The sequence below is a fragment of the Rana temporaria genome, chromosome 4 (genome assembly GCF_905171775.1).
Source record: "Rana temporaria chromosome 4, aRanTem1.1, whole genome shotgun sequence".
NCBI lineage: Eukaryota > Metazoa > Chordata > Amphibia > Anura > Ranidae > Rana > Rana temporaria.
This window is the reverse complement of record NC_053492.1, coordinates 384,804,954-384,826,016: the sequence shown is the minus strand read 5'-3', so window position 1 is coordinate 384,826,016 and position 21,063 is coordinate 384,804,954. Positions and strand designations below refer to the sequence as shown.

General features: G+C 44.1%; 1 protein-coding gene across 1 annotated transcript in view; it reads left to right on the top strand.

Annotated features, from left to right (window-relative positions):
* Positions 1-2,987, top strand: part of TTLL2 (tubulin tyrosine ligase like 2) — a 31,833-nt gene extending 28,846 nt beyond the window's left edge. Inside the window, exon 3 of the mRNA XM_040351069.1 lies at positions 1,089-2,987. Within this exon, the coding sequence (XP_040207003.1) occupies positions 1,121-2,830 (1,710 nt within the window). The 5' untranslated portion in view covers positions 1,089-1,120 and the 3' untranslated portion in view covers positions 2,831-2,987. The remainder of the gene's footprint in view (positions 1-1,088) is intronic.
* Positions 2,988-21,063: the final 18,076 nt, after the last annotated feature.

Below are 21,063 nucleotides of genomic sequence, written 5' to 3'. Positions count from 1 at the left end.
CATGTCCCTTTTAAGCACCGATTTAACTTTTGGGAATTCATTCTCATGTCCCTTACTGAATCTTTTGTGTCACTCAAACATGCATGCATGAGACAGGCCACCATTTCCATATCCTGTAGTAAGCATTTGAAAACATTCTGTTGGCGTTTTGTACAATTTTACAAAAATTTTTAAATTGAATCGTTGTTCGACTTTTAAACTTAGCATTTTTTCGGAACACTACAGAAAACACAAGCAAACTAAATGGCGACTCACAATCAACTGAACGTCATAGAGTGGTGCTGCTTGTCATGCATGTTCAAACATGCTCAAGGTCACCATGCATGCAGTTATAAGCAGTTTTGTTTACTAGGTGGGATCACAGTTATTTAAAGGGGTTGTAAAGGAAAAAAATGTTTTCCCTAAATAGCTTCCTTTACCTTAGTGCAGTCCTCCTCCACTTACCTCATCCTTCGATTTGCTTTTAAATGTCCTTATTTCTTCAGAGAAATCCTCACTTCCTGTTCTTCTGTCTGTAACTCACCACCGTAATGCAATACTTTCTTCCTGGTGTGGAGAGGGCCTCTTGAGGGGAGAGGGGGTGAGCAGGAGTGTCAGGACGCCCACTAACACACAGTTCCTTTCTCTATCTGCAAAGTAGAGAGTGTGCTGACTTTCCTGCTCGCCCCCTCCCCCCTCAAGAGGCTTTCTCCACACCGGGGAGAAAGCCTTGCATTGCGGTGGTGAGTTACAGACAGAAGAACAGGAAGTGAGGATTTCTCAGAAGAAATAAGGACATTTAAAAGCAAAATGGAAGGATGAGGTAAGTGAAGGAGGACTACACTAAGGTAAAGGAAGCCATTTAGGGAACAAAAATGTTTTCCTTTACAACCCCTTTAATAGACACACCTCGTGTGTATATATACAGTGTTCTTACTTTACAAGAATGCTTAGTGGTAGAGAAAGCAGATGTGTCTATTCGTTATTCCTACCATTTCACTGTTCACAGTATCACAAAGACAATTTTTTATACCTAATATTTATTGTTGATGACTTTTTTTAACTTAGTACATGACATAATTAAAAAATATGTCTGTATTCTTTTGCAGTTAACAAAGGTTATGTATGCTTCTTTTATACCATGGCAAGTGAAGATGAAGATAACAATATATCAGAAACTCTGATATTTCGTCTCCATGAGAGTGCTCCCAAAGTTGTGCGTGAAGTGTTGCTAGAACGTGGCTGGGATGAATTTGATGAAGAGCAGCAAGGCGAAGCAGAGTGGAACTTACACTGGAGAACTTCAGCATTCCGTACTTCTGATCATAATAACATAAAACCATGGCAACGGCTTAACCATCATCCAGGGACAGCACAAATGATAAAGAAGGATTGTTTGGCAAGACATTTAAAACGCATGAAAGGCATCTATGGGTCTTCCTATTATGAGTTCAGCCCTACGGCCTTTATTTTACCCAATGACTACACAAAGTTCTTAGCTGAATATTCAAAAGAAAGGCATACTAAAAAGGCAAGCTATTGGATCTGCAAACCTACTGACATGTCTAGGGGTAGAGGGATATTTGTTTTTCAAGACATCAAGGACTTAACATATGACTGTACTGTAATTGTACAGAAATATATCACAAATCCTCTGCTAATCTCTGGCTACAAATTTGACCTAAGGATTTATGTTTGCGTGACCTGTTTCTCTCCATTGACCATATATGTATACCAAGAAGGTTTGGTCAGATTTGCAACAGAAAAGTTCAGTCTCAGTTCACTTGATAACATATTTGCCCACCTAACAAACACCAGCATTAATAAGTACAGCACCTCATACTTGTCACATAAGGAAAGGGTAGGGAGTGGTTGTAAATGGACACTTGGTCAGTTTAGGTCATATCTTCGTGGTGTTGAAGTGGATGATGCATTACTTTGGCAAAGAATACATAATATTGTGACAATGACCCTTCTAGCGTTTGCTCCATCTGTGCCACAATACCCTAACTGCTTTGAACTTTTTGGATTTGATATCCTTATTGATGATACTCTAAAGCCATGGCTTTTAGAAGTAAACTATAGTCCCGCACTGTCTTTAGATTGCCCTAATGATGTAAAAGTAAAGAAAAGACTAATTAATGACATTATTGATCTTCTCAACTACAAGTCATCTGACATACAAAGATACGACAGCAAAAGGGTCATAATATCATCTCCAGTTTTACATTCTCCTAAACTACAAACACTGCGTAAAAGTAATTCAAGCTTACACGGTTCTAAAGAGTGTAAAAAGTGCAACCCAGTGATAAATAGTCACTTTAAAGAAAACTGTGATCAGCCCAACAGCTCTTCATCTTGTAAATCTGTATTCGACAATAATGAAGAAACAAAATCACCAACTAGGGACAACTTTGGGGATTACTGCAACTGTAACTCAGAGGAAAAGTCTTCTACAGAACCTAAGGATGATCCAAACAAGGAAATGGTAACAAGTGGAAAAGCAATGGTATGTCCTCGAAAGACCTTGACCTCAAGATTACGAGAAAGAATGAATATTTCTCCAAGACAAGCAGCACCAAAAGTCCCTTCAGCGTCCATTGCTTTAAGAACAAACTCTGAAACGAATCATACACCAAGGACTGCACAATGGAAATCTGTGAAATATCCTCTATTTCCTTTATACTACATATCGGAAATAGATGAAATGCCTCCTGCCCATGTTGGTGGTTTCCTTCTTATTTTTCCCTTTAACAAAACATCTCTTCTTGCTTCAAAAACTGGAACCAATGTCAAGAGTATAATTCAGGAAATAAGCAAACTGACACAGAGAAATTTGACGGAGATATAAGTAGCCTAACTTTGTTTTACACCCTGAAAATTGAAAGTGAATAACCAAGCAAAACAAAACAAACAATCCATATTTAGTAAATTTCTGTAATACATACAAGTTTACTTGTGTTTTGTGTCATTAAAAACACAGTCGATTTTTTCGGCATTCAAATAAACTGGTCAAATTCTGTTTTTTTTCCCTCTTGATCCACAGGCGTGGGAAGAGGCAGCCCTACTTTGTTGAAGTGGGTTGATGATTTAAATATTTGGGTATTTAGATTAAATGGGATCCAGCAAGTTTTTATAATTTGAATCTGCAACCCCTTGTTGTTACAGCTAAAGTCGCGTACCCACGGTCGTTCCAAACCGATGAGAATGGTCCGACAGGCCATTTCCATCGGTTCACCGCTGAAGTGGCCTAATGGTCTGATGTGCGTACACACCATCGTTCCAAAAAACGATTGGGTCAGAACGCGGTGACGTCAAACGCACAACGTGCTGAAGAAAACGAAGTTCAAGGCTTCCAAGCATGCGTCGACTTGATTCTGAGCATGCGCGGGTTTTGAACCAATGCTTTTGTGTACTAACCATCGGTTTGGACCTATTGGTCAGCGGGCCATCGGTTCGATTTTAAAGCAAGTTCTCTAATTTTTGTCCGAAGGACAACAGACCGATGGGCCGTACACATGGTCGGTTTGGACCGATGAAACTGGACTTCGGGCCGTTTTCATCGGTTTGGACCGACCGTGTGTACGCGGCCTAAGGCCGGGTACACACGAACAAACATGTATGGTGAAAGCGGTCCGTCGGACCGTTTTCACCATACATGTCTGCCAGAGGGCTTCTGTACGATGGTTGTACACACCATCGTACAGAAGTCCGCGCGTAAACAATACGCGGGGCGTGTCCGCGGTGTCGCCGCGTCGATGACGCGGTGTCGCCGCGACAATGACGCAGCGACGTGGGCGGACCGCCTTTAAAATGCTTCCACGCATGCGTCGAAGTCATTCGACGCATGCGAGGGACGGCGGGCGCCTGGACATGTACGGTAGGTCTGTACTGACGACCGTACATGTCCGAGCGGGCAGGATTCCAGCGGACTGTTTTAAAACAAGTCCAGGAATATTTGTCCGCTGGGAAAAGGCCCGGCGGGCAAATGTTTGCTGGAATTCGGCCCGCTCGCGCCCACACACGACCAAACATGTCTGCTGAAACTGGCCCGCGGACCAGTTTCAGCAGACATGTTTGGTCGTGAGTACGGGGCCTTAGAGACAATTGCTCCCCCGGGCCACTTTTCCGCTGAATTTGCTGGGTCGCATTAATATCCTTAAAATCATTTTCCTGCCCAAATTCACTTATGTTTTCCGCATTCGCCTATTTGGACCTGGAAATGTTTTATGAAACCATATCATTGGTCTCTGTAGTATCCATTGTGGGGTAATCCGTCTTTACCATGCTTTAGATTGTTGACTGATCCAAAGGTCTGGGCTCAGTTCAGGAAAAGGGCTTTCTGGGACATTCAAATTAAGTTTCTACATAGGGTGTATTATATTCCCCAGCGATTACACAGAATCTACCCATCAGATAAATGTTGGCACGTACTTTCACATGTTCTGGAGTTACCCTGGGGTGGCACAGTTCTGGAAAAATGTTTTTGACTTCATCAACATTTGAATCCAGCTGTCTCTCCCTCTCTTTCCGTAGTACGCGTTATTAGGCATTCAGGAAGATGCGCAAAGGCCTCACTATACTAAGTGAGATCTTATTTACTATACTATTCCAAAAAGGAAATGCTGTGTAAATGGAATTCAACCCCCCTACTCTGGCTTTGTGGGAGAGCTTGATTAACGCTGCACTACATATAACCTGACTGTGTCCCTTACGTCAGGTTATATGTAGTGCAGCGTTAATCGAGTTCTCCCACAAAGTCAGAGTAGGAGGGTTAAATTCCATTTGTGCCACTTCAAAGATGACTTTTAGCAAAAGCAGCCATCTACAGGTAATGAGATACACCCCATTACACATAACTAATGTGTATTGTGTGCTCTGCTGCATCCCATCAAAAAAATACTAAACTTTAGCTTCAAATTAATTTAGATTTTTCCACAAGCTTTCTTTATTGGGTTCAGTAACTGTAAAAAATAAAGCCTTGTTTATTTAATCAATGCCACACTCAGTTGAATTTCTAGCCTCATTGACTTCAGGAATGTTGCTGAGATAAATCCCTTAGTGAAAGAATGACTGGAGTTTACCCCTGCAAATACATGTCGTCTCAATCACTATAGCTGCCACTGCCAGCAGTGATCACTCTGATGGGTGAGAAGCCTCCCGATGTCAGAATATAATAGCGCAGCAGGAGGGATTCCCCCATTAACACTGACTGTGTTAAAATCAAGTAATTTTATTTTCTTCAACCTGTTGTAGAAGGAAGGACAGTATTTGTGTAATCTGCAGAGGAATGTTATTGTATCTAATAAAACCAACTTTTCTTTGGGGGGTCGCAGTCAAGTTATTAACATAATGTTAACCACGAAAGGGGTGTTCCACTCATTTTTAATGTTTATTAAAAGTCAGCAGCTACAAAAAGTGTAGCTGCTGGCTTTTAATAAACATACACTCACCTGCTCCACGTTCCAGCGACACGCCGGCCGGGGCTCCGCTCCTCTCCCCCCACTCCGGTCGGCGTCTTCATTCTAAGTGTGGGCACCCGGCCGTGACAGCTTTCGGCTTCACGGCCAAGCACCCACTGCACATGCGCGAGCGGCGCTGCGCCATCTGATTGGACAGGCGATCGCCTGGGACCTGTCACGTGTCCCAGGCGATCACCTACAGGGAGGGGCTTCCAAAAGGCGATTAGACTATTCGCCTTTGCAGCCCCTCGGCGGAAGGAGGAAGTGGGACAGGAAGTCCGACTCCTCCTGAAGCCCCCACTCCCCCCCCCAAAAAAATTACATGCCAAATGTGGCATGTAAGGCCTCGTACACACGAGGGGACATGTCCGATGAAAATGGTCTGCGGACCGTTTTCATCGGACGTGTCCGCTCGGAGATTTCGGTCTGATGGTGTGTACACACCGTCAAACCGAAATCCGTGCGGACAGGTTACGCGGCCACGCCGTCGCTGCGATGATGACGCGGCGACGTGCGCAACCCTGGAAGGTCAATGCTTCCACGCATGCGTCGAATCACTTCGACGCATGCAAGGGCTTTCGGCCGAGCGGACATGTCCGGCAAGTCGTACAGACGACCGAACATGTCCGACGGACAGGCTTCCAGCGGACATGTTTCTTAGCATGCTAAGAAACATTTGTCCGCTGGAAACCTGTCCGATCCGCCGGAAAATTGTCCGGTCGCTCGTACACACGAGCGGACATGTTCGGTCGTGTGTACGAGGCCTAAGGGGGCGAGGAGTGGATTAAGCGGAAGTTCCACTTTTGGGTGGAACTCCGCTTTAAGCTAAAGACATGGGTATAGGTTGCTTTGAGTTACAGGGGATGCAAGCTTTTTCTGCATTAAGGAGGTGAACCATTGTTCAATCTGTTGTCCAGAGAAGGATGTTTTAACCACTTAACCCCCGGACCAAAGACCAGAGCACTTTTTGCGATTCGGCACTGCGTCGCTTTAACTGACAATTGCACGGTCGTGCGACGTGGCTCCCAAACAAAATTGGCGTTCTTTTTTTTCCCTACAAATAGAGCTTTCTTTTGGTGGTATTTGATCACCTCTGCAGTTTTTAGTTTTTGTGCTATAAACAAAAATAGAGTGACAATTTTGAAAAAAAATAATATTTTTTACTTTTTGCTATAATAAATATCCCCCAAAAATATATAAAAAAAAAACTTTTTTCCTCAGTTTAGGCCGATACGTATTCTTCTACATATTTTTCATTAAAAAAAATCGCAATAAGCGTTTATTGATTGGTTTGCGCAAAAGTTATAGCGTTTACAAAATAGGGGGTATTTTTATGGCATTTTTATTAATATTTTTTTTTTACTAGTAATGGCGACGATCAGCGATTTTTTTTTTCGGTACTGCGACATTATGGCGGACACTTTTGACACATTTTTGGGACTATTGGCATTTTTATAGCGATCAGTGCTATAAAAATGCATTGGATTACTATAAAAATGCCACTGGCAGTGAAGAGGTTAACACTAGGGGGCGGAAAAGGGGTTAAGTATGTTCCCTGGGTGTGTTCTAACTGTAGGGGGGGTGGACTGACATGGGGAAATGACTGATCTTCTGTTCATAGATTGTATGAACAGAATATCAGCATTTCTCCCCCTGACAGGACCGGGAGCTGTGTGTTTACACACACAGCTTCCAGTCCCCGCTCTGTAACAAGCGATCGCGTGTGCCCGGCGGCGATCGCGCCTGCCGGTGCACACGCACGGGAGTCGGGGGCGAGTGGGGGGCCGACGAGAGCCGACGTATAGCTACGGGCTCTCGCGCAGGGAGCCGACCTGCCGCCATAAAACGATGGCGGCTGGTCGGCAACCAGTTAAAGTCCTTCTCCAATTTTTGTATGAAGAAGTTAGGGAGCAACTTCGATAGTGTAGTCTTTTGTTAGGTGCACATTTTCTTTAAGCTGGACAAAGGTCTGCCGAAGGCATTATGCCGCATACACGCGACCGTTTTTCGGGTTTTAAAAAATGTAATTTTTTTTTATGTCATTAAAAACGATCATGTGTGGGCTCCAGAGTATTTTTATCAACGTAAAAAATGGCCATTAAAAATTTAGAACATGCTCTAAATTTTCACGTATTTGTCGTTTTTAACGTCGTAAAAAATGGTCGTGTGTGGAAAAAAACGCGCATGCTCAGAAACAAGTTATGAGACGGGATCGATTGTTCTGGTAAAACTAGCGTTCGTAATAGAGATAGCACATTCATCACGCTGTTACAGACTGAAAAGCACGAATCGTCTCACACCAAGGTTTTACTAACACAAAATCAGCAAAAGCAGCCCCAAGGGTGGCGCCATCCGAATGGTACTTCCCCTTTATAGTGCTGTCGTATGTGTTGTATGTCACCACTCTTTGCTAGAGCATTTTTTTTTCACGATCGTGTGTAGGCAAGGCCGGCTTAACAATAATCGGGTTAAAAAAAACGTTGTTTTTTATAGACCATTAAAAACGGTCGTGTGTACGCGGCATTAGAATTCATGCCCAAGCTCTGTCAGATTGGATGGAGAGCGTTTGTGAACAGCAAATTTCAAGTCTTGGCACATTTTTTCAATTGGATTTAGGTCTAGACTTTGACTGGGCCATAACACATGAATATGCTTTGATCTGAACCATTACATTGTAGCTCTGGCTGTATGTTTAGGGTGGCTGCCCTGCTGAAAGGTGAACCCCCAACCCAGTCTCTAGTCTTTTGCAGACTCTAATAGGTTTTCTTCTAAGATTGCCCTGTATTTGGCTCCATCCATCTTGCCATCAACTCTGACCAACTTCCCTGTCCCTGCTGAAGAAAAGCATCCACACAACATGATGTTGCCACCACCATGTTTCACGATTGGGATGGTGTGTTCAGGGTGATGTGCGGTGTTAGTTTTCCACCACACATAGCGTTTTGCTTTTAGGCCAAAAAGTTAAATTTTGGTCTCATCTGACCAGAGCACCTTCTTCTACATGTTTGCTGTGTCTCCCACATGGCTTCTCGCAAACTGAAAATGGGTCTTCTTATGGCTTTCTTTCAACAATGGCTTTCTTCTTGCCACTCTTCCATAAAGGCCAAATTTGCGGAGTGCATGACTAATAGTTGTCCTGTGGACAGATTCTCCCACCTGAGCTGTGGATCTCTGAAGCTCCTCCAGAGTTACCTTGGGCCTCTTCTCTGCTTCTCTGATTAATGCTCTCTTTGCCCTGCCTGTCAGTTTAGGTGGACGACCATGTCTTGGTAGCTGTGCCATACTCTTTCCATTTTCAGGTGATAGATTGAACAGTGCTCCTTGAGATGTTCAAAGCTTGAGATATTTTTTATAACCTACCCCTGCTTTAAAATTCCCCACAACTTTATCCCTGACATGTCTGGTGTGTTCCTTGGCCTTGATGATGATGTTTGTTCACTAAGGTTCTCTAACAAACCTCTGAGGGCATCACAGAACAGCTGTATTTATACTGAGATTAAATGACACACAGGTGGGCTCTATTTCCTAATTAGGTGACTTCTAAAGGCAATTGGTTCTACTAGATTTTAGTTAGGGGTATCAGAGTAAAGGGGGCTGGATACAAATGCACGTCACACTTTTCAGATATTTATTTGTAAACCAATTTGAAAACCATTTATCATTTTCCTTCCACTTCACAAATATGTGTCAATTTGTGTTGGTCTATCACATAAAATCCCAATAATATACATTTACGTTTTTGGTTGCAACATGACAAAATTTGGAAAATTTCAATGGGTATGAATACTTTTTCAAGGCACTGTATATGCATACAGTATATGCTACACACACACTAAACACAAAACTTCATTTGTTCATGGACAAGGCATGTAGCTATACCCAAAATTAATTAGACGCCTCAAAGATTAACAAAAGCCAAAGAGTGCGGGCTAAATTTCACTCGTGCCATTTACATTCACCTTTTCATCTCTTTATATTTTAAAGCCTCATTAATTATAGAAAGAGTGCACTACACAACAGAAATTAATTGTAATTAATTATTAATTTATGGGTTAACAGATATGGTATTACTAAAATTTACAGTTACTAATATTTCATGATACTATTCTACAAAATGAGACACCACGTGCCTTTTGGTCTGCAGGCACCCACCGCTAAGATCTGGAGTCCATGGGTAGACTCTTTGACCACTATACCACCTAAAGGTTGATTTTGTTTTTCTTCTTGCATTCTTCCCCTGAATGGCCAATGGTTCTGTTTTCACCTGGGCCCTTATTTTATTCTATATGTGTATGTTCTAACACACTTCTTTAAAGTGGAGGTTCACCCGAAAGATTAATTTTTAACATTAGATTGAGGCTCATTTTGTCTAGGGGAATCGGGTGTTTTTTTTTAAATCGAAGCAGTACTTACTGTTTTAGAGAGCGATCTTCTCCGCCGCTTCCGGGTATGGGCTGCGGGACTGGGCGTTCCTATTTGATTGACAGGCTTCCGACGGTCGCATCTATCGCGTCATGATTTTCCGAAAGTAGCCGAACGTCGGTGCGCAGGCCCCGTATAGAGCCGCACCGACGTTCGGCTTCTTTCGGCTCATCGTGATGCGATGTATGCGACCGTCGGAAGCCTGTCAATCAAATAGGAACGCCCAGTCCCGAAGACCATACCCGGAAGCGGCGGAGAAGATCGCTCTCTAAAACGGTAAGTACGGCTTCGATTTAAAAAAAAACACCCGATTCCCCTTGACAAAATGAGCATCAATCTAAAAAATAAAATTCGGGTGAACTCCCGCTTTAATCTATGTGCCTTCTGATATATTGTCAGGTTCTATTCACATTAGCGTGTCTCCAAAGTCGCATGATTTTCAGTTCAACTTTGGAGCGTGACTTTGATGTGATTTTTGGTGAGATTTTGATCTGACTTTACATTCTATGGATCAAAGTCACATCAAATGTCACACCAAAGTAGTGCAAGCACCTTTTCAAAGTCGCTGCGACTTTAAGTTGCACTGTTTTGCCCGTGTGCCATTGAAAAGAATGGAAACCAACATCAAAGACTGGGACTTTAACCACTTCAATACAGGATAATTTTCAGCTTTCAGCGCTGTCACAATTTGAATGACAATTGCGCGGTCATACAACACTATACCCAAACATCATTTCTTCCCACAAATACAGTAGAGCTTTCTTTTGGTGGTATTTGATTACCACTGTGTATTTTATTTTTTGCTAAACAAACGAAAAAAGACAGAAATTTGTGAAAAGAAATGTTTTTCTTTGTTTATGTTATAAAATGTTGTTTTCTTCTTCACTGACGGGCACTGAGGAGGCAGCACTGATGAAAACGTATGAGGTGGCTCTGATAAGGTGGCACTGATGAGGAGACACTAATATGTAGAATTGATAGGCACTGATAGTCGGCACTGATATGCAGCACTGATGGGCACCGATAGGCTACACTGATATGCAGCACTGTGATGGGCACTGTTAAGCAGCACTAATGGGCACTAATAGATGGCACTGATAGGCAGCACTAATGATGAGGTACTGACAGGCATTACTGATGGACATCTGTGAAGGGCACAGACAGATGTTACTGATGGGCACTGATTGGCGATTTGTGTGGACACTGACTGGCAGCTGATGGGCACTGATTGGCATTGTGGTGGGCACCTCTAAAGGGGGCTAGGCTGATAATCAGTCAGCACGAAGCAAGGAAAGCCGATTACCGGCACTTCCTGGTACACACTGATCATCTGTGCAGGAACCCGCACAGATATCTGTCAAATCCTCCTCCCCAGTGGCGGCTGAGGGTCACAATTTTAGGGGGGGCGCAACACAGACCTGGCCCCCTCACTCGCACATCACACCCCCCCCCCACCCCAAGGCAGGCTCTTGCACTACATAGTAGTTGACAGATCTATAGGAGATATATAGGAGCCAGCTAAAAAAGTTAGGAGCCAGAAATGCACCCCGTCCCGCCATGCTCGCGTGCAGAAGCGAACGCATATGTGAGTAGCGCCCGCATATGAAAGTGGTGTTCAAACCACACATGTGAGGTATCGCCGCGATTGGTAGAGCGAGAGCAATAATTCTAGCCCTAGACCTCCTCTGTAACTCAAAACATGCAACCTGTAGAATTTTTTAAACGTCGCCTATGGAGATTTAAAAGGGTAAACGTTTGTCACCATTCCACGAGCGGACGCAATTTTGAACCGTGACATGTTGGTTATCAATTTACTCTGCGTAACATTATCTTTCACAATATAAAAAAATTGGGCTAACTTTACTGTTGTCGTATTTTTTCCCAAAAAAGTGCGCTTGTAAGACCGCTGCGCAAATACGATGTGACAGAAAGTATTGCAGCAACGGCCATTTTATTCTCTAGGGTGTTAGAATAAAAAATATATATAATGTTTGGGGCTCTAAGTAAAGGAAAGGAGATGGGCGGGCAGTGAAAACAGGCAGGGGAAGCTCCATTAGAGTTGCTGGTTGTCTTGTCTTACCAACGGCCACCACAAGAGGGCGCCAGATTCCAGAAGGAGGCATAGGACTGCAGAAGGCCGCAAAGCCGCGGCCTCAATTACTGGTCAGCGCGGCTCAACGCGATCGCGCTGGGGGGTGCACACGGAGACGGGATACCCCAGCTGTGCCGCCCCAGGTGCCAGGTCGCTAATTCTAGTCGCAAATCCGACCTGGTGCCCGGGGTTTGTCAAACCCTGCTGTAGCCAAATAAATCTATGTGTCCAAGAGACACATTCATTTCTACTTTTCAGTGAGAAGTTAGAAATGAATCCAAAACGGTTATATTTTAAGGGTTATAATGAAATAAAAATCCAGATATATATTTTTTTATGCATCTTTATAGATATATCTATATCTATATAGGTAAAAGACAATACATAAATAGGTTTTCATTTTTCACTGCTATGTGTTTTTCATGTAAATTACTGTATTTATCGGCGTATAACACGCACAGGCGTAACCCTAACTTTAAGAGGGAAGTTTTAGGAAAAAAACATTTCAAAGCACCCTGCGTATAACACGCAGGCACAGTTTACCCTCTATTTTCAGGGTAAAAAAGTGAGTGTACGCCAATAAATACAGTGGATATTAACAACCTTTATGAGCATTTTGGTTAACTTTCAAGGAAATCCATTAATTTATTAATATTTATATGTCCTCGTCTATAAACAACTTAACCCGGATTCACAGACATCGGCGCATATTTATGCCGCCGTAGCGTATCTCCTTTACGCTACGCCGACGCAGCGCAGAGAGGCAAGCACTGAATTCACAAAGCACTACCTCCCAAATCTGCGCTGGGTTTCTTAGGCGTAAGTCGGCGTAAGTGGAAGTGGGCGTAAGCCATGCAAATGAGGCGTGACCCCATGCAAATGATGGGCTGAGTCTCAGACAGATACGTATAACGAACGGCGCATGCGCCGTCCCGTGGACGCATCTCAGTGCGCATGGTCACAATCACGTCGGAACTACTCCCTAAGATACGTCGGATCACTGCCTACAGCGTGAACGTAACCTACGCCTAGTCATATTCACGTCCTACGTAAACTACGTAAAATACGTCGGCTTGTGTTCCCTGGTGCAGCCCTTTGCATGGATGCTGCTGAAATACACCTCCTTTATGGGGCATAACTTTATGCCGGACGTATGACTTTACACGCACTGCGTCGGACGTACGTACGTTCGTGAATCGGCGTATCTCCCTCATTTGCATATGTGAATAGAAAATTAATGGGAGTGCCAAATACGTCCAACGTAAATATGCGCCTACTCTACGCCGGCGTAGGCAAGTTACGTCAGTCGGATGAAGCCTATTTTCAGGCGTATCTTAGTTTCTGAGTCCGGCGCATAGATACGACGGCGCATATTTGCACTTACGCTGCATATCTGGAGATACGTCGGCCATGGGCGTCCGCTCCATAGGGCAAGGGGGGCAATTGACCCCCCCCTAGAAAATCGAGAAGGTGTTGAAGAGTTTTGTGGCTGTGGGCTGCCTGAGGGGTCCCAGGCCGGATGTCACACAGGCACAGCGAGCAGAGTGAAGCCGCCTCCCCCTCCAGTGTTTATGTGTACACAAGGGGAGGGAACCTGCTGTGCCACGCTGATGGCTGATCTGAGGTAGTGAATGGGATGGGGGGTTCATCTGTGCTGAAGGAGGGTATGTGCTGAAGGGGGGGTCTGTGCTTAAAGGGGGTCCATCTGTGCTGAATGGATGGGTCTATGCAGAATGGGGGGTCTGTGCTGAAGGGGGGTCCATCTGTGCTGAATGGAGGGGTCTGTGCTGAATGGAGGGGTCTGTGCTGAAGGTGGGGTCCATCTGTGCTGAAGGGGGGTCTGTACATTCTCTAGGCTATATTTATATGGGCATGGAGTGAAGCTGAATTATCTCAAGAGCTATTTCACACTGCCAGCTGGCCGCGTTATCGGTAAAGCGGCATTGTTTTAGCTGCGCTATTCGGCCGCTAGCGGGTCGCTTTTTACCCCCGCTAGCATTTTCTGCCGAAGCGCCCCTCCCTGAAAAAATTTCAGCGGACGCCCATGACGTCGGCGTAAGTGCTTTGTGAATACGGGCCATTGTCTCTAAAAAAAAAAAAAGAAAAACATATTATTTGTCACTGCCATCTAGTGGTTTGCAGATAGATTGCATTTGCTTTTTTTTTTTTTTTACGTTTCTGTTTTTTTTTTGTGTAAATATGCATGTATATACTGGGCCGAATTCAGAAAGATTAACGCATCTTTCTTCCGGCGTAACGTATCTCCGATGCGTTAAGCCGCTGTAACTTTGGGCGCAAGTTCTGTATTCAGAAAGAACTTGCGCCCTTCGTTACGGCGGCGTAACGTATGTGTTGCGGCGTAAGGCTGCCTAATTCAAATGGGGATGTTGGGGGAGTGTTGTATTTAAATTTAACTTGACCCCGCGTTTTTGACGTTTTTTTTTGAACGGCGCATGCGCCGTCCGTAAAATATCCCAGTGTGCATTGCGCCAAATTACGTCGCAAGGACGTATTGGATTCGACGTGAATGTAAATGACGTACAGCCGTATTCCCGAACGACTTACGCAAATGACGTAAAAGTTTCAAAACTTGGCGCGGGAAGGACGACCATACTTAACATTAGCTACGCCTCATATAGCAGGGGTAACTATACGCCGAAAAAAGCAGAACGTAAACGACGTAAAAAAATGCGCCGGCGGGACGTACGTTTCTGAATCGGTGTATCTACCTAATTAGCATATTCCTTGCATAAACATACGGAAGTGCCACCTAGCGGCCAGCCTGAAAATGCAGCCTAAGATACGACGGTTAAGACACTTACACCTGTCGGATCTTAGGGAAATCAATGTGTAACTGATTCTCTGCATCAGGCGCATAGATACGACCTCCCAAACTCAGAGATATGACGGCGTATCAGGATATACGCCGTCGTATCTTGTATCTGAATCTGGCCCACTGATTTTTTTTTTTCATGCATGTGTAATCATACTTTGTATCATATATATTACATCTAATCAGTATGGTAAATTTCTATTTTTGTTGGTATTTTTTTCAATTTTCATTTATATTGCTGTGCATTTAAAATCAAATACATTTTTTTGTCATGTTGACTTTATTTATAACCGTTTTGTTTTTTTATTTTATGTTTGAACATTTCCATGTTTTATCAGTTGCTTTTGGTATTGATGTAAGGCCCCGTACACACGACCGAACATGTCCGCTGAAACTGGTCCGCGATAGGTAGTCAGGAAATTAGATACCTAGGGCCAGATTCACAAAGAGATACGACGGTGTATCTACAGATACACCATCGTATCTCTGACTTACACTGGTCCTATCTATGCGCCTGATTCATAGAATCAGATACGCATTGATAGGGCTAAGATCTGACAGGTGTAACTGTGTTACACGGTCGGATCTTTTTTTCAATTTAAAAATGGCGCCGGGGGCGTTCCCGCTGATTTACCTTGAATAATATGTAAATCAGCGAGATACGCAAATTCACGAACGTACGCGGACCCGACGCAGTCTTCTTACGACGTTTCCGTAGCGGCGTACCCGTCGTATACTTACCCCTGCTTTTATCAGGCGCAGCCAATGTTAAGTATAGCCGGCGTTCCCGCGTCGAATTTGAATTTTTTAACAGTCGTTCTAGAATACGGATGGACGTCGTTTACGTAAGCGTCGAAACGTAAGCGTCCTAGCGACGTCAGTGGGAGCAATGCACGCCGGGAAATTCCCTGGACGGCGCATGCGCTTTTAAATCGGCGCGGGAACGCGCCTGATTTAAATAGTACACTCCCCCTAGCCGCGGAATTTGAATTCCGCCGGGGGATTTAGGATCCGCCGCCGCAAGTTTGGAGGTAAGTGTTTTGTGAATTAGCCACTTGCCTCTCAAACTTGCGGGAGCGGATCTTAAATCACGTAGATCGAGCGGATCTATAGATCCGCTGATCTACGTGAATCTGGCCCCTAATTTATGCACCTAGAAAGTCTGCAGATGCTTCTTGGATTTTGGGACTAGGTATGCAACTAGGCTGCTAAACAAATGTCTCAAATATGTGGTATCCACATATTCAGGAGGGTGGAAAATGTGTTTTGGGGTGTTATTCTAAGTATGTTCATACTGTGTATCCTTTTAATTGATAGCTGTGTGGAAAAGAAATTAATTTAAATTTTCTTTTTTCATTTTCCAAAAACCTGTGGAAAAAATTGTGATCTTGAAAAGACTAATTATGCTTCTAATTAAATGTGTTGGAAAGTCCATTTTGCAAAATGAGGTTATTATACAGGATTTATATTATATAGTGCCAATAGTTTGTGCAGCACTTTACAAAGTGGGGCGGACAGTAACGTTATAATACAATTCAATACATCAGAGGGCTCTGTTAGTTAGAGCTAATTAAGAGCAATCTACTTTTTTTTTTATTATTCTCCTGTCCTGGCACTTCAGGGTCTCAGAAAAATTTGATATGTAGTTAGGAAATCAGATACAAAATGTAGGTCTCTATGAACGCCTGAGGGTGCTCTTTAGATTTTGTGCTCCTTTATGCATCTAGGCAGCAAAGAAGCCTCAAAATTGTAAGTATGCCTATGTCGTGAGAATTAACTTTGTGAAATAAAATCAACGTTATTTACTTTCTTAAAGCGGAGGTCCACCTGTAAAAAAATGTTTTTAAAAGTCAGCAGCTACAAATACTGTAGCTGCTGACTTTTAATAAGCACACTTACCTGTCAAGGGTGCCCATGATGTTGGTTGCCCGAGGCTGATCCGTCCATCGGCACCGGCGCCGCCATTCGAAGTAAGGGAAACAGGCAGTGGAGCCTTGAGACACTGCCCGTTTCCTACTGCGCATGCGCAAGTCACGCAGCACTTTGTGCATGGCCAACGGTCTTCTGGGACACACGCAGGTCCCAGAAGATAGCTCGCCCAAATATCCCAGAAGAGGAGAAGACTGGAGACTACTGCGGAACACGAAGTGGCTGATTAGGACGGTGTGCCTAGCAACAGCCATTTCTGGTAAATATGAATATAAAAAAAAATGTCCTAATTTTTTGCAGCCTTTTTGTCTATTTCTTTTTTAGAGTGGACCTTCCGCTTTAATTCCCCCAAAAAATTACAGCTTCAAAAAACTCACTATGCTTTTTTCTAAATATCTAATGCTCCGTACACACCATCACTTTATGTGATGAAAAAAAACGACATTTTCTGTGAAGTAAAAAACGACGTTTTTGAAACTTCAATTTTCAAAGACGAAGTTGCCTACACACCATCGTTTTTCTCACAATGTTCTAGCAAAGCGAGGTTACGTTCCACCACGTTTTTCCATTGAAGCTCGCTTCATAAGTAGCTTCTGGGCATGCGCGGGTGAAAAAAGTTGTTTTAAACGACGTTTTTTGCTACACACGGTCAATTTCTGTGAAGTAAAAGTTGACGTTTTGAAAAAAGACACATAAAATTGAAGCATGCTTCAATTTTTTTTGGTCGTTTTTTACAAGACATAAAATGACGTTTTCCCCCACACACGGTCATTTAAAGTGACGTTTTTAAAAATGGCGTTTTTTTTCATCACATAAAGTGATGGTGTGTACGGGGCATTAGAGTGTCTGCTTTTCAAAAATTGGCAACTGTATGAGTGTCATGGCATTTAAGGGCCTCAAGAACTAAGAACACCAGGGTTAATAAAGCAATATACCGTTTATTTTTTCTTAACAAAGAAATATACCAGAATACATTTTGGTCTAAAATTTTGAAGATGTACTGTATGTATGATAGACAAATATTGATTCTAATGCAGTGGTTCTTAACCTGGGTTCAATCGAACCCCAGGGGTTTGGTGAGTGAGTCTCGGGGGTTCGACGGAGGTCACACAGGGCCGCCGTTACAAGGCAGGGGCGGACAGGTGCCCTGGGCGATACCATTTCGTATAGGAGGGGGGGCGCAGCCGCAGGTGAAGCTCTGCCGCGGCGGCCAGCGCGGCCAGCGGCACTGTACAAATTGTGTGCCGAGTGCACTCCTGCATCCGGGACCGTCACCTCCCGGCTCCCCTTCCTGTCTGCTGCAGCCTGTTTACCCCCCCTATGAAGGAGTCTATTGGTCCCTTCCAGCGGCGTGAGGTCACTCCACTCACGGCCGGAAGGGGGGGACTCGGAGCGCTGCGCAGAGAGCTGTGTGTCGGCGCTGCCTGTGACGAGCTAGAGAAGCAAGGACTAGTCTCGAGGAGCCTGCCTGACTAGTGGAATTTGAACCTAGCAGACAGTGTGCTAAAAAAGACTACTGAACTTGTTTAAAAGTAAGTAGAACCTGTTAAGAGCATATAATTAAATGGCTGGATTCGGGGGGAGGGGAGGAGGCTGACTGAGGTGAGGTGACCAGCACTTTATTAATATAAAATGGCAGATAAAAAAAAAAAAAATTGTGTTATTTTAAATTAGCCTTTTCTTACTAGCAAAAAAAAAATATGGGCCAGATTCACATAGAGATATGACGGTGTATCTCCTGATACACCGTTGTATCTCTGAGTTTCGTCGGTCGTATCTATGCGACTGATTCATAGAATCAGTTACGCATATATATGCCTAAGATCCGACAGGTGTAACTGTGTTACACCGTCGGATCTTAGGATGCAATTCCAGGCCGGCCCCTAGGTGGCATTTCGGTTTATTTATGCGACAAATATGCAAATGAGGAGATACGCCGATTCAGAAACGAACGACCGCCCGGCTTTTTTTTTTACGTCGTTTGCGTTCGGCTTTTTCCGGCGGATAGTTACCCCTGGGTCTATGAGCCGCAGCCAATGTTAAGTATAAAAATGGGAAAAACAGTGCGCTAAACAAAAAATTGAAAATGCTGCTAGTACCAAAAATATAGATACAAATATTTAAGCAAAATAAAGAAAAGAAGAGGTACAGCGCAAATTCTAGTGTATAGAAATTCTGATGTGATACCAAAAAATTCCTGGCATGACACAAATAAGTGAAGGTGACACAAAATCGTAAGGTCAATTGCTATGCATCACTGAAACTAAACTATTGACTATAAATAAAAATGCACGTGAAAAACAAAAATAACTTGTAAATGAAAACAATATATGAATGTGTATAAAGTCTGTGAATGAATGAGATTGTGCAAGCAAAAAAGACTACAGGTGAGGTATTAGTCCATATGCTCCCAGATATCTTAAAGAAAACTTCTTTAAAAGAGTGAACTTCACAGCGAATGTCTTCAGAGAAAAGGATAGTACAGGGCTGACACAACCTTCCACCAAGGCACACCTGAGTGACAAAACAATGCCCTTACCAGATGTGGAGACCACAACGGTGGTCAGACTGGACCCGGGTATATTTAGAGTCACCCAAATGACTGTATGTAGCACACTGGATCTGCTTCAAGCTATTTCCCATCGGTCAGAACGGATGAATGGCTCAGATGCAAAAAGAAAAGAAAAGGGCCCATAGTGCAACTTTGCAAAACAATTTAATGATCAAAGTAAAATATTGCACTTACAGATAGGTGGAGAATCATAAGCCCAATAAGGTGCACAAAGTGCGGTTTTAAAAGCTGGATCTCGGCGTCCTCTATGGCTTCCCCTTCCTGGGTCAGTTCAGGTTAGCGTGAAAAACGTCAGAATGCAGGCCACGCCTATGCATTTCGTCATACGTGACGTCGTCTGGGACTGGCTGCTGGCTGCTAACCTATGTGAATCTGGCCCTATATATATAAATTGCAGCCTCACTATGCCATCACATGCAGCCTCTGTGCCCATCACATGCAGCCACTGTGCCCATCACATGCAGCCACTGTGCCCATCACACGCAGCCACTGTGCCCATCACACGCAGCCACAGTGCCCATCAAACGCAGCCACTGTGCCCATCAAATGCAGCCACTCTGCTGTTATTTTTCCATTTAAGAAGGGTTCGGTGAATGCGCATATGAAACTGGTGGGGTTCAGTACCTCCAACAAGGTTAAGAACCACTGTTCTAATGTGTGTTCCATATGAAGTTGCTACAATGGTTTTATTGACACTAACTGAAGCAATCAGACCTCATGCACACTGGGTTTTTAGTCCCAGAGGAATGGGGCTCTGGCATTTATCTGTGGGTGGAGGACATGGATGTGTCCCATCTAGCCCTGCTTCCAGCAGCCTGTCAAACGCTATGTGAGTCTGACAGCTGCTGCAGTTGGAGGGCACCCTTAAGCCTAGTACACAGCACTAGTTTTTTTGTTTAACCAGCTCAGATCGGGGGCGTGGCCTGATGAGGCATGTGAGCAGACCTGTTCCACGGACCTCCCGCTAGTGATCCTGCTAATGATCATTCCCTCGCTACCGTAGATGCCCGAATTCGATCGGTACTGGTGCCTGCTTGTCAGGAAAGGGTTCACCCGCTGGTGGTGCTGTTGGTCCTATGGATTGCAGTACTAGTGTCTTCTCGCAGCCAGTACCTATGGTGAAGGATCTCACCTGCTGGTGGTACTGTCTGATCCATGGGCCGTAGTACCGGCGTACACCAGCGGGTGTATTCTGGCAGTGTGGGGCAGGCAGCACTTCCGCCGCTCAGCTGTTACACGAGGACAATCACTGCAGTCCTATAAATACCCGGCAAGCCCTCACATGCTTGCCTTGGTAACTCTCTCCCTGACCTTGAGCCTGCGATCCTGACTTTGAGTCCATATCTTACCTTACTTTACCTGACCTGATCCGATCTGATCCCTATCCCAAGCCCTTCCTAGACCTGTCCCTCTGGTTTCCTGATCACCTTGGATCCCTGCCCTGCAGCCTGTCCATCCACCCTCTCCCTGTCCTGTTGTTCCCCCATCCTTACCCATCTGCTGGTATCCCCTTGTGTATGACCTTCGGCCTGGCTTGTTTATGATTTTGGTATCTCCCCTTTATTTGTATATACTGTTTGTTGTTAGTTGTGCACTGGTTGTTTTCACTTGTTTGTCACCTTTTAAATAAACACCTTCTTTTCACTTAGGCTCCATTCACATCTAGGCGGACGAAATCGTGGCGTTTTGTCCCGCGAATTGCGGCGGCAAATAGCAGCGTTTTGTACCGCGATTTGCGGCGACAAAATGCCGCGATTGTCCGCCTAGATGTGCC